The sequence below is a fragment of the Phymastichus coffea genome, unplaced genomic scaffold (assembly GCF_024137745.1).
Source record: "Phymastichus coffea isolate CEN01 unplaced genomic scaffold, Cenicafe_Pcof_1.1 PCOF00135, whole genome shotgun sequence".
Lineage (NCBI taxonomy): Eukaryota > Metazoa > Arthropoda > Insecta > Hymenoptera > Eulophidae > Phymastichus > Phymastichus coffea.
This window is the reverse complement of record NW_026706946.1, coordinates 51,549-65,931: the sequence shown is the minus strand read 5'-3', so window position 1 is coordinate 65,931 and position 14,383 is coordinate 51,549. Positions and strand designations below refer to the sequence as shown.

The following is a 14,383-nucleotide window of genomic DNA, read 5'->3' as shown; positions in this document are numbered from 1 at the left end:
CTCATTCATTGTGTTCCAAGACAAGCTAAACAGCACGAAACGAAAATTGAATAAATCTACTTTCGCGAACAAACATAAATGACCAAGCAAATTTCCGAGATCTAAAACAAGTTTCTCGGCTTAGATAACTTTCCACAGTCTAAAATATGTATTCTAATCATAAAACTGAAGCAGCTTTAATGAGTTTATTTGCTTCTCGTGCTTTTGCCATACAAAACTGATTGCATTGAAAAGTTTTATGAGTACTTCCGAGGAACTTGCCATACTAAAAATTGAATTCCAAATCAGAGGAACCGCGTCACGCAGCATAGTTTTAATAACTTTTTAAAGCGACTTTCTCCACTATCGTCTCTCTCTCTCTCGCTCTTTTCTCTCTTTCTCTCTCGCTCTCTGTCAAAATTCGCTTTTCCTTTTTGAAGAAAACAGACGCGATACTTGAAGAGGGATAAGAAACGCGCGTTAAAGAACGCATGCATCCAATAGAAATAAAGCTGAGCACGCAATGGAGTTAGTTCATTCGCTGAATCAATTGCATAATACAGGTGAAAATGGCAAAAGAATCTAGAGAGAGAAAGAGAGAGAGAGAGAGAGAGAGAGAGAGAGAGAGAGAGAGAGAGAGAGAGAGAAGTACGATGTGAAAGCGTAATCGCTGGTCCATTCATAATTCACACAAAAACGCAGGGGCGAGCGCTGCGACTTTCAGTGGCTTCTCTCTCTCTCTCTCTCTCTCTCTCTCTCTCTCTCTCTCTCTCTCTCTCTCTCTCTCTCTCTCTCTCTCTCTCTCTCTCTCCCTCTCTCTCTCTCTCTCTCTCTCTCTCTATCTTTTTAATTTAATAAATGATGGTGCATGAATGACGAGGCAAAGTTTTCAAACTTCGCGCATTGTGAGCGCCGCTCTTTTATCGTACAACTAAAGCCCACAGATCCGAAACAAAAAACTTTTTGACTACCGCAACACAAGTTTTATTTTTAGACAATAAGAACGACGCAAACCAAAAAATATTCAAGAACATAATAAAAAGTAATTTTCTTGCGCTTTGCTTTTGGCGCGTATCAACTAAAAATGATAGGGGCTGATAGAGTTGATATTTACAGCAAATGCAAAACGGCAAATGTTAATATATACAGAAAATTTAAATAATCATGCGCAAACATGAACTCAAAAACAAAACGAGAGTAATGCATGGCTAAGACTATACAAAGTAGCGTGGTTTTACAGAAAACAGTGTATATAAAAACAACAGATTAATTTTTGGGATTTTACTATACTCACAGGGGCCATTGTTACCGTTGAGAGCTGCGGGGAATGTGAAATAACAAAAAAGAAAAACAGATTGTATTTTGAATCGATCAATCACGAAAAGACTTTATAAGATACTATTTCTATACACTGACTTTTAAACGTGTACATGTACAGAAATGAAAGGTGGCAATTACCAGTATTGAAGTCGAGTGCGAATTCCTCAAAGTCATTGCCCCTGGTGATGCTGTAAATGAGTTTCCTATTCAACGGCGACTTCGCCTGGATGGACAACGAAAGGGGTGAGTGAACCTCGATGCTCTCGAGCACGCTATCCGTGTAAAATTGTTTGTCGAACACCGGCATCGAGCGGTCGATCACTTTAAGGTTCACCGGCACTTCCACCGAACATGGACTTATTCCTGTTGAATGTTAAGGTTAATGAAAACGTTAGTACACACAACAAAACGACATCATTGCAATGTTTTGTATGCGATCAGTCTCTATTATATGCTATACCTCCATCGTAAGCAGCTATCATCAATTGATATTCGCGATTATGTCCCTCGAGATTCTGCTTCAATGATATTTCACCTGTCTTTCGGCAAACTTTAAACAACTCCCCGTGGCCTTTTTTCAGCTCGTATCTGACTTCTCCGTTATCACCGCTATCCAAATCCACAGCATGAACCTTGAAATGAAAATTATTTCTGTATTAAATTTTTTGGATTGCTTTCATGAAGTCGAACCACGACGTTTACCTTCATGATAATTTCTCCTTTCTGCGCGTCAACCGACACGATGGCATAATACGGCAAATTAACGAAAATAGGACAATTGTCATTGATATCAAGTACGGTCACATTGACAATAGTATGGGCAACCCTCTGTTTAGGCATTCGACTTTTAGCTTCGACTATGAGCTGATATTTGTCACAGGCTTCCCTGTCGAATCGTATCCCTGTAGTACTGATTACGCCCGAAGTTGGACCAATCACAAACAATTCCGTTGGATTTAGGATCGTAAAAATGATGTACTCGTTCAATGCTGTACCGAGGACATTGAGGACTGTCACTGTTGTGATTTTTGTGGAGTTTTCAAGCACGGTCCCCTCGTACACATCTTTATGGAAAATCAAACCGGAACTTTCGGATTTTTCGACTTTGATGTTGATTTGTGCTATGCTTGAATACTTTCCATCAGATACTCGAACTTGTAGTTGATAGTTTTTCCGCATGTGGTCTGAATTGTTGATTATTAATGTGCCATTTTGAGGATCTACGTGAAACGTTTGGCCTTGATTTCCGTCGATTATATCGTACCTAGTAAATGATGTTTATTTATTTTATAAAAAGTTGAATTTGATTTATAACTTATTTTGCTTATGAAATATCTTTAATTGGTTAATTGTAAGATTGAACTATAAATCAGAATTTCTCAATGAAATAATGTAGTTGAAATAATGGACGTACCTCAAGGCCGATTGGTTAGACAAGGTATTGGTAGTGTCGGGATCGTAAGCCTCGACTTTCACGACCGCGACATTTTTCCAAGTAGGTAGCAGTACCGTAGTATTATACTCGGATTGTAGAAATTTTGGCGGGCAGTCATTGATATCTCCAACGGTAATGATGACCTTAGCAGTGCTCTCGAACGAAAGTTTAGGTTTTCCAAGATCTGAGACTTTGACGCGAAACTGAAATTCGGGTATAGTCTCGTGGTCGAGTAGCATGACCGTGCGTATAGCTCCGGTACTCGAATCTATATGGAAAAATTTGCGCGGTAGTTCCTCAACGATGTCATAATTAAGTAATGCGTTCAACTCTGAGTCTGCGTCCTCGGCTTTAATTACCAACGGTGAGCTTGTGCTGTTAGCGCTAAAAACTAACGAGCCGATACTTGCTGCTTCACTCACCTGTATATCAAAGACATTTTTATTTTAGTTTCTTTTTTAGTTGCTGGCAGATACTTTTTCTCTTGCTGAGATTTTTTTTTCAATGTATGTATGCACGCGCGCGCGCGTGTATGTAGTTGTAAATGAAATATTTAACGAAATTATTTTACATCAATATTCTTAAAGAAGTTCGTTTCCACCACATTTATACAATAATTGGTGGATAATACAATATTGAATGAGTATTTAAATAAATTTTTATCAACATCTTCACCTGCAAATGTACTTTCATATGAAAAGTAAGGACGAGTAAAGTAATAATTATTCTCAAGAAACGAACTGTAAAAAGTACAAGAGATGAAAAAGAAGTTACCTGTCCGGCGTAAACAGCTTGCATAAAGTGCGGCGCATTGTCGTTTCTGTCAAGCACGTGAACAATAACATTACACTGTGCAGTAGATCCAGCCATATTAGTCGCAGAAATAGTCAAATTATAAAACTTAAGAGTCTCGTAATCGAGTTCCTCTTGTGTGCTGATGAGCCCGGTACTGGGATTGACAAAGAACACGTCGCCCACATTGCCTAAGATAATTTCATACTGCAGGGAGGAGGTGGATCGTGCCTCGACGTGCTTAACAAAACTACCAGCCTCCTCGTTCTCGTAGATCTCGGCAGCCAATTCGCCATTGCTCTTAACGAAGCGTGGTGGCGCATTATCCGCCATAGTTACCATCACGTGCACCGGTATGCTCGTCGACAGCGCTGGTGAGCCGTGGTCGGATGCTTTCACAAGTAGGATATATTCCGACGATGTGGTCAAGTCGAGTTCACGAGCTACGCGGATGACGCCGAGCTCGGAGTCTATCGAGAAGACGTTACCCACGTTTCCTGAGGTTATCGCGTAGGTTATTTCTGCGTTCTCACCGCGATCGTGATCAATCGCTATTACCTGCAAATTTTCCAAAATGTTCGTTTATTGCGTTAAAACTAACCGGACGAGAGTGAAAGATAGCTGAAGCAGCGAGAATGACTGGTATAGCGAACTGCGCTTCCGCTAGCAGTGTAATCGCCGTTATTCGAGAATCTAAAATTACTAACCTGCACAACAGCCGTGCCAACGGCCGAGGTCTCGAATACTTTGCCCTGGATGATCTCGCTGATGAACATTGGCGTGTGATCGTTGTGATCATGCACGGTTACCAGTACACGCGCGTAATTCCTCTTAGGCGGAGTTCCTTGGTCTTTCACCATCACTGTCAATACGTGTTCCTCGATTGTTTCTCTATCCAGAGCTCGATTCAACGTTATCGTGCCAGTCAACGAGTCGACGTTGAAGATTTCCAGACTCGCTTGGTTTTGCGCATTGTGCAATGAGTAAAATACCCGTTTGTCTTGATCGAGATCTTGAGCGTGAAGTTGAAGAACAGTTTCACCCTTCTCGACCACGTTCTCAGAGATCTCGACGCGGTAAACCGACTCGCTGAATTCCGGCCGGTGGTCGTTGATATCGATTACTTTGACGAACAGTTGGGTGTATGCCACGTTCACTCCGTCGGTCACGCTGATCGTCAAGTTATACGAACTTTGTGTCTCCCAATCAAGCTGGCGCGCTAACAGGATGTTGCCGTTGTCACGGCCAATCACAAACTCGTCTCTTGGATCACCGTCTAATTAAAAACAATTTGATGCGAGAAAATTACAAACGATCGCTTCCAAGTAAAATCAACTTGCGTGTATGGATTAATTCGTTATTTTTGCGAAGCTAGCAGTGAAAATTCAAATGTAAATGAATATCACTTGGTAATTATCCGATTATTTATTGACATTGAGTTTTACTGAAATTCCGCTACAAAACCGCCAATGATACAATCACGTTTCTTTTTTTAATTAACTACCTAGCGTTTGTAAGGTAAGAAAGAAGTACATTATATTCAATTGAGCTTTGGCCAATTCCAAGTATAACGCAGAACAATCTGATGTACTAAGAGAGAAAATTAATGAAAAACTCTAGGAATTTTCACTTACCGACGATATCGTACCAAAGTGTATCGCCGTCTTTATCGCTTGCCTGCATGAGAGCGACAAAAAAGCCGACGTTATCGCTCTCCGTCACCTCAACACTTTGGTTGACACTCTTGAAGACGGGAGGATTCGCCGATTCTTTGGGTGTTTCCACTACCTGTACTGAAATTCTCGCTTGATGGCTGCGTGGCGGTTCTCCCTCATCCGATGCCCGTATCTGTACAAGATATCCGACAATAATTTATTACTTCAAACTTGGGTTCTGTGTCTTTGTTAATTCAATTATTTTTCTCGAAATATAATGTCGAACGTAAGTTTCTATTATTCATGTTAAGATAGTGAAAAAAAAAACTTTGTTCAACGTAAAATTTGCGCATGCAGTGTATAAATAACCAGCTAACACGACCGCAGCGATTTATTTGTCATCTGAAAAATTGAATTTAAATATATTCATGACGCGACATTTGTGAAAAAACCTAAGCCAGCAATTTTATACGAACGAGAATGTCGTTGTTTCCGTTGTTGTTAAGAGTTACATAATCTACATCGGTATCCATGAAGGCTAGAACAATTCTGTTTTACATTTTTTTTCTCGAGAGCTTACTCTATCTGAGATCAGAAATCTAGAATTGGAGCGCAAAAAGGTTATGGATCGTAATCATTCGAAATTCAAGGCAGACACTGCGCCTCATCAATATGCGTTTGTTAATCTCTTTGAGATTCTTAATCGAAAAAATGTAAACTAACTTGTGGCTTTGCGTTTACGTAAAACGATTCTTTTGAAAATATTTTCCAATAATGTATAATGCAAAAATGAATGCATAAAATAATAATGCATCGTGACTTAAAAGAAATATCATCTTTAAAAACATAACTCACGATCATATCAAAATCTTGCCCAACCTCGAAACCACCTTTTTGCGAGTAGACCATGCCGGTGTGCGGATGAATTTTAAACTTGCCTTTACCTTTACCGCTCTTGATGCTATACTGGATTTGCCCATTTTTACCGATGTCTTTGTCGTGCGCCAGTGCCTATAAGAGAAAATGTGTATCATTGTAATGAAAAATATTGGTTACTTTTTAATAAATGATTATAATGATGTTCTAATTGCATGGAACAATTGTGTTTGAGTTTTGCTAACGATTCAACATACTCATTTCTATAAAAATTAAATTAAAACTATACGCGGATTCAACTTCTGATCTAGGAATGTTCAACTTTAGGAATTTTTATATTGACGAAAACTAAATTTATTATGAAGACTCTGCTTCATCATACGGTATGATTGAAAAGTGGTTTATTGAATTTCGTTGTGACTGTAAGAACACAACTGATGCTGAGTGTCCTAGCTGTCCGAAAGAGGTGACTACTCAAGACTTGATCGATAAAGTTCCTGATATTGTACTCGCCGATCGCCGATTAAAAATGCGTGAGATTAGTGAGGCTCTTAACATTTCAGTAGGATGTACGTGGAACATTTTACATGAATGTTTGGTTATGAGAAAGTTGTCTGCAAGATGGGTGCCACGCTTGCTCACAGCTGATAACAAGCGAGTTCGTGTCGTTGCGTCTGAGCAATGTTTGAGCATGTTTCAACGTAATCCAAAGAAGTTATTGCGACGCTACGTTACTGTCGATGAAACATGGATTCATTATTATACGTCAGAAATGAAAAATTAGTCGAAAATATGGAGTGGTCCAGATGAATCTGCGCCGAAAAAAGTGAAGCTGGTACGATTAGCCGAAAAAGTGATGGCTTTAATTTTTTGGGCCTCAAGTGGTATAAAACTAATTGATTACCTACAGAATGGAAGAAAGATTACAAAAGTATATTATACCTCATTATTAGACAAATTCGATGTCATACTGAAGGAAAAACAGCCCCATCTAGCGAAAAAAATAGTTCTTTTCCACCACGACAATGCACCAGCTTACGCGAGCACTAGCTCATCATTGCAACGACCAAATTATTTGATTTAAGCTATGAAGTACTTCCACATCTACCTTATTCTCCAGATTTGGCTCCTTCTAATTATTTTTTGTTTACTGACACGAAAAGAGTAACCGCAAAAATAAGCCATTTTTGGCCTTTCTGGCAGCCCTTAAAATCTTACTTCAAATCTATATTAAATGATACTTTATGATGAGACTTTAATCTACTGAAAATTCCAGATTAAAGCTGCATTCAGTTCTCGATTTATGAAAATAAAAGAATTAGTTCTAAAACTCAAAAAAATAATTTTACAGTTTTTACAAATACTAGTTTAGAAAAATAGTATTATTAAATTATATTCTGATAAAAATATAATTTCATTGCCAAATTACATTGCTACATTTGTAAACAAAAAAATAAATAGGAAACAGAGAAAATTATGAAAGAACTACTGTCTCGTAGGAATCAGCAGTGAATAATGAAGTTCTGAGATAATAATTAATTCTGAATTATCCCACTTTAAGTAAATGCAGTATGAAACAAACATAACTGTGAGGTCCTAGCTGCATGCAGGAACCTCCTGCAGAACGTAATCATTACAATACATTATTACATTGGTAACCTTATTCATAACAACAACAACAGCAATAACAATAATAAAAACTATAACAATTATTAATCTATCAATCATTAATAAGTTCAAAAGTGAAATTAAGAAATAATGCCAATTTCTTCAAAACAGTAAACTATAATCTGGGACAATTAATAAAGCTTTTGATTTTGTTAAAGTAAAGAATCGCATTACATTTTCCTACATTTGTATAAATTATTTAAATGATTGATTATTTAAAAAATTCATTTCAAATTAACATTCAACGAAAAATTGAACAAGGATAATCGACTCTCGGTGAAACAATAAAATATAATAGGTAGTTAACTTTTTCTTTATTAAATACATACTCTTTAGATTATAATATTATCAATTTCATGAATAGCGTTATAAATAACAATACCAGCATTTAGTAAAAAAATGTGTTGTTCAATTACGTCTTATACTTTCGCGCAAAGATGGTTGCCATTATTATAATTTATGTTGAACCTTATTTATATTGATTTATCAAACTAGGAAATGTTTGAATAATTGATATAAGCAGGAAGGGAAGAATTTTATATGTTCAATTTTTTTTAATTATTGCTGTATGTAATAAATCGGAAAACGATAACTGAATTGAGAACCCATGCAAAATTGACAATTTTGATTATCGATATCTTAAGAACCAAATGCTGCCACAATTTAGAATTTTCAGGAGATAAAAGTCTCATAAACGATTACTTAGCACAGATTTGAAGTTAGATTTCAAGGACTGCCAAACAAGCGAAACTTACGGTCACTCTTTACTTTGCGAGTAAAAGATTTTCATTCAACGAAGAGATAATTGCTGTGACAAATGAGTATTTTGAAGAGATCGATAAAAATTACTTTTCAGAAGGCATCAAAAAGCTTGAGCACCGCTATAATAAATGTATAGAGTTGAAAGGAGACTATGTTAAAAAACAAATTGGAGTTATTTAAATAAATAGTGTTTTTTTATTTAAAGTCACGAACTTATTGAACGATCTTCGTATATACCTCTAAACTAATTTTAGGGAATGAAAAACTTATTTATCTTTATAAAATTTTTTGCAGATATCTTACTTAATATATAAAGAGTTAATCTATATTGTTAAGCTACATTTGTTGATAAGGTTTCAAGAGAACGTGTATCAATTTATGGATCGATATATTTATTAGAAGAAATTCTAAAAACTATTTAGTGAATTAGTGTTGCATCGTGGTGACGATTATTTCCGACACTTTTTACCAATATTTTCGTTAAAATCATAAAAAAGCCACGGTGATTTATATTTTGAACATGGCATTCACTTCAGAATTTCATTAACTTTGTTATATTAAAGTTTTGTAATGTTCTTAATTAAATTTTTTTGTTATTTTTCCAAAACCAAATGAAAAACTCTGTGTCTTATAAAAAAATTCATTGAAAACTCTATTTCATCTCTTTATAACTAAATGTACGGATTTCTTTCCATATTAAAATTCAATTAAACATATACTAAATGGAGTTTCCAATGTATTTTTCTGTAAGACACAGATTTTTCTATTTTGTTTTTGAAAAATAACATATAAAGAAATTTAAGAACATTATAAAAAAACGAAGTTAATTAAATTCTGAAGAAATTGCCGTGTTTAAAATTATAAGTTACCATGGGTTTTTTATGCTATTAACGAAAATTATTAAAAATGCCGGAAATTATTTCCGCAACACCGCGCTGATTCACTAAATATATTTAAAAAATTTTTTTACTGAATATATAGACCTATCAATTGAAACACGTATTCTCGAAACCTTATCAAACAATGTGGTATAAACAAAGTTATAATTTTTTGTGGACAAATAAAAGTTAATATCGTATTCTGGCAAAGAATATCAGAAACTAAATACTATGAGGAGTACTTCTAAATTTTTTCGCTTCGATCTATCTATAATTTTTTTATAACAAGCGAGTAGAAGGCTAAAATTATTTTTTTCATCGCGCAGCTACTTGAAGTTAAGTACTTGGTTATAGAATCTCCTTAAAACAAGAAATTTAAGAACAATCTACTTATTAAAATTCAGATATTAGCCAGTTTTATTAAATTAAACCAAGTACCACGCCGAAAAAATCTGACAACTCTACATAAGACGGAAAGAAAAAGTAGATAGACGCTTGGAAAACTAAATGACATTCAAACAAAAATTTTTACCTTGATTGAAAGGTCAAATAAATTGCGTGAAGGATAGCAAGTGTATGCCGCATACACTATAAAATCCTGCAGCAAACTCTATAATAATTTTTACATAGTTGAAAATTCGGATTAAAAGCAAAGCATACTTTACGATAAAGCACATAAGGGGAAAAGGGGCGTTTTCAGCACCACGCGAGCGGCACGTATATGATATTGATTTCATGCAGAAACAGGATAGGTATGTACAAACACAAAGCGCATTTGCTTAGCACATACAATGCAGCGTTGACAAGTGCGGATACATATGAATAAACTAATAGGTTTCGCTTTGGAATTTGTGGGTGAGTGAATTGAGCTTAACGGGCATTGTGGTTAGTTAGTACGCTCAGCAAAATGACCATTGAGGGTAGGAAAAAGAGACAATCGAGCCTACAAAGCGTCTATAGCTACATTTTTTGTCGAGGGTTTGATTGTTGGTATATACATGCAACGCACACACAGACACACACATACACATACTCGAACGCGCGCACGTACACACATGCTTACGTACCATGATGGATTTTTCTACCTTTCTTGGCGAATGAGGTAGTGAACTGTTGCACGCATGATTTTGATATTATTTGATTTTTTGGTATTTACATAGCATACATTCAAAAGTTCTTCCTCTTTTGGAGTCAGTTTGTGCTTCTTTAAAGACATTGACAAGTTTATGGTTAGGAAATCTATTGGAATTAATTGAAGTGTAAATATCGCGTGCATTTAGCTATCAAAACTGCATCTGTGTTTTACTGATTACGATCATCAATAAGCACGAGTATGTATACATATTATGAAATAACTTTCAATCACTGATGCATAAATGAAGCACTAACTTTCAAGCAAACATATGATCACAATATCGTTTCCCAACAAATGATATTTATAATTAAATAATGAAACATTTACAATCAAACATCGCTAGTTTACTGTATTCTTATTTCCAAATCATTTTGAAACCTTCAATCAATCTGTCAAATGTCGTAACGTCTTCGCACGCCATGGTTAGTGCATTGTTGTTACAAAAACAGAGATGAAAATTGTGTATATGCGTGCAGTAGCGCGATGATCAGAAGAAGGAGGAGGAAAACACCTTACCCTGAAGACACGCTTGCCCGAGATACTATCAGGAGGGAAGCTTTCCCAGGTGCCGTTTTCGAGCAGAGCGTCAACCGCGAGCTCCGACTCGACTCGTTGATCTCTGTCACCACCGCCGGATCTTTGCTATAAGTAAGCAGCGACAAATCAGAGAAAGAAGAAAAGAAAAACAAATCACAAAATATAACAACACAATTTTCCTTTCTTTCTCTATCTCATCGCAACGGTTCATCGCAAAAGGCTTTTCTTCAAATGAGTGTTAAAGCGTATAGCGTATGGGGATGTCTTTTATCTTTAATCCTTTATTTTTTCTCAAGGAAGAAATAAATTATGTTTTACGTTAAATGTCTACGAGATAAACTTATTGTGTGGAGGGAATAGTTGATTTTTCAATTGAATTTTGTTCTCGTTAGAAGCAATAAACTGTTAATAGTATAATTTTTTTGAAAATTAATTTTTCTCATAACTGAACTAACAAACAACAAGTAACAGAAAGTAATAACTGAATTTATAAAATGTTGAATTTAGGTTTTTAGTAAATAATTAAGCTGGTAAACATTAAATTACCCAATCGTTTGTAATTACTTTATGAGCTACAGGTAGCAACCCTCAGTTTCCACAACAGAAAACGAAACGCAAACAAGTTAATGGCTTTCACTTCAACATACAGAAAAAAACCAACTACACAAGTACAAAATTAGATAAGTACGGTGCATCGATTCTAAATAAAGAAATCACACTAAAGATAAACACAATTAAAAGCCAACAATAAATCACCTCCGTATAAGAACAAAATCAGACAATTCAAAGACCAAACAATGTGTACAATGGACTGTGGTGTCCTAAGAACAAACAATAAAACTCCCACAAAACGATACGTGCTTCCTTGCCGGTAAAACCAATCATGAAGAACTCTTTTGCGCACCACACCATACACGCAGCCAGACATACGTAAATAAAAATTTTCATTGGATAGAATTTTGTGTTTCTTTTACCTGGAAAAGAGGTTTATCAAGGGACAGTGTGGCTGGAATATGAACAATGTAGAACTTGGCTTCGAACTCCGGTCCGTGGTCGTTTATATCCTCCACTTGAACCACGATCCGCGACGTCGACGACAACGCTGGTCTACCATCGTCTTTCACCGTCACCTGGAAAGATACCACTTATATACATACATACACACACACACATACACACACACAATTTTACACTTTTATACACAGACACTAAATTTGTCTTAAGATAAACATCGCCACAATTGCTGCTGTTGCTACTGTTTTCATGAAGGAATCTAAGAGTACATACGTTTTATTCTATTTTCCTTTTATTCTTATTAACGTCGGGCTGAAGTGTTAAGGGCTATAATTTAGTTGTGTATACATTTAAATAAACTGCAATTTACAATGAAATTTATAAGTAATAATCTGTGATCGAAATTTAATGAAGAGGATCGATAAGAATCAGATACATATCTCGAAAGTAATTTTTCACTTATAACGTCGCTTTGTGATTGAAATTAGTAAGTGAAACGTACCACATACGATCGAATAAAAAATTGACTGAAATAGATTTATGAAACGAATATACAAAATTTTGCCATTTAATATTAACTTATTCTGTATTAATTAAGTAAACAGTAAACACTGGCCATTAGAAACGGATATATTTCAATTAAAGGCATAACAGCATTCGAAAAGCACCTCATCAGAGCTTTCCAAGAATAAGCATGTAATTAAACAATAAGCACGAGTCAAGTAGAATTGACAAACAAGAAAAAGCGGCACACGTACGGCTGGTTCGTTTCTCGTCATTATTATCTCAATTAGTCAATATTCGCAATTAGGACTTCTTTCTTAGCTGGCCACCGTATGGCAAAACGGACAGACGGACGGAGTTGGGTCGTTAAGCGGCTGAAATAAGGGTGGGAGAGGGGGTAGAGAGTTGGACGAGGAAAGTTCTCATGGAGTACTATCAGCTTCCACAGGCTTCCCATCTACTCTTCTCTTCCTCCTACTTTCCCCCGAAATTCAGTTTACGCACAGGTGTCGCTGATGACTACGCGATTGCGACAGCTCTCTACTGTCCAAATACCAACACACATTTATCCGTGACACGGGTAATTCCAACACAGTGGAATCCTGGCGAGGAGCAGAGAAAATTCTTGTTTCACGCTGATGGTAGGTAATATTCGTGTTATTTTTCCACGGAAAAAACTTTTTTCGACGGGAGAAAAGTCGTTAGACCGAAAGCTGGTTTGTTCGCGCGCTGCAGATGAGATTGCTAAAGAATCATGCGGAACACGCATTAAATTTAGAACGAATGTTTCTTTTTCTCCAAGTTTTACGATCGCGTAATAACGTTTATTTGAAGTCGCCGAAGAGAAAGAATCTTAATCGAATTACTTATGCAGAGTATCTATTTAATCTGATTTCCTCGAAATTTCAATTTGAGATAACTTGGTTGTTAAACTTCCAAGTACAATTTGTGATTTCATTACAAATTAATTTCATTATAAATTACACTGTACGTAGGTACACGGATATATAAAACTTCGAAACAGACATCGAAATAGAAAACTCTCATTATTCTTCTACAAATAGGCGTATAAATATATTTTTCGTCGATGTAAACCTTCGATATTTTTCTCAATTCTCTGCGTGTCACTGGGACATCATTTTTACCCGCCACCGGAAGGTAGAACAAATCGAAATTGAAAAGAATACTCATCAAAGCTCCTCGCAAACTCACATTACTCACGCCGAAAAAACTTTTCAATACGCCCGCTACATGGATGTTACAGCTGGTGTAGTAGAAAGGCGAATTTACGAGATTGTCCTGGAATTTCTTGTGCCCTTACTTCCGTTATTAATTGGTCTTCATTTTTTGCTTTACACGCGCGAGATGTAAGAAACGGCACGGCCAATTAATTCTACCCGACGTGCAAACTTGAGAGAGTGAGGAGAGAGAGAGGAAAAGAGGTAAGGAAACACTAGTGTAAGAACGCAGAAGAATTACAGGGAATGAGCAATGTGCAAACCTTGTGATTTACATGCAAATGGAAGGTGTGTGAGGGGGTGAGAACGAGAGAAAGTTAATGATTTGGATTATTGAAATTGGGATTCTCTCTGTGCGCTGCTGAATTTTGCGCCAGCAAGATTCTGATTTTTAACAAATACTTCAGTACGAAATTTTATGAATGACTTTCACTAAATATTGCACGCTTATTCTCTACGTGGTGAAATGGAAAGTAATTGTTTTTTCTTCGTCAAATTCGAATTTACAGACAGAAAATTAAAAAAAGTTAATTAAAAATTTTTAATATTGTAATAATTGTGTTTCTGTTTCAAGTTTTTTCATCATTTTT

General features: G+C 36.1%; 1 protein-coding gene across 5 annotated transcripts in view; it reads right to left on the bottom strand.

The window, feature by feature from the left end:
• LOC131671802 (fat-like cadherin-related tumor suppressor homolog) overlaps positions 1-14,383 on the bottom strand; it is a 65,750-nt gene that overhangs the window by 11,150 nt on the left and 40,217 nt on the right. For 3 of the 5 annotated variants that reach the window (XM_058948526.1, XM_058948527.1, XM_058948531.1), the window contains exons 6-16: positions 12,012-12,167; positions 11,017-11,142; positions 6,037-6,192; positions 5,161-5,374; positions 4,234-4,802; positions 3,509-4,084; positions 2,714-3,156; positions 2,002-2,563; positions 1,760-1,931; positions 1,438-1,662; positions 1,274-1,297 (exon numbers count right to left, since the gene is read on the bottom strand). In XM_058948526.1, coding sequence (XP_058804509.1) covers positions 1,274-1,297; positions 1,438-1,662; positions 1,760-1,931; positions 2,002-2,563; positions 2,714-3,156; positions 3,509-4,084; positions 4,234-4,802; positions 5,161-5,374; positions 6,037-6,192; positions 11,017-11,142; positions 12,012-12,167 — 3,223 coding nt within the window. The remainder of the gene's footprint in view (positions 1-1,273; positions 1,298-1,437; positions 1,663-1,759; positions 1,932-2,001; positions 2,564-2,713; positions 3,157-3,508; positions 4,085-4,233; positions 4,803-5,160; positions 5,375-6,036; positions 6,193-11,016; positions 11,143-12,011; positions 12,168-14,383) is intronic. The other 2 variants (XM_058948528.1, XM_058948530.1) reach the window with 2 other exon arrangements.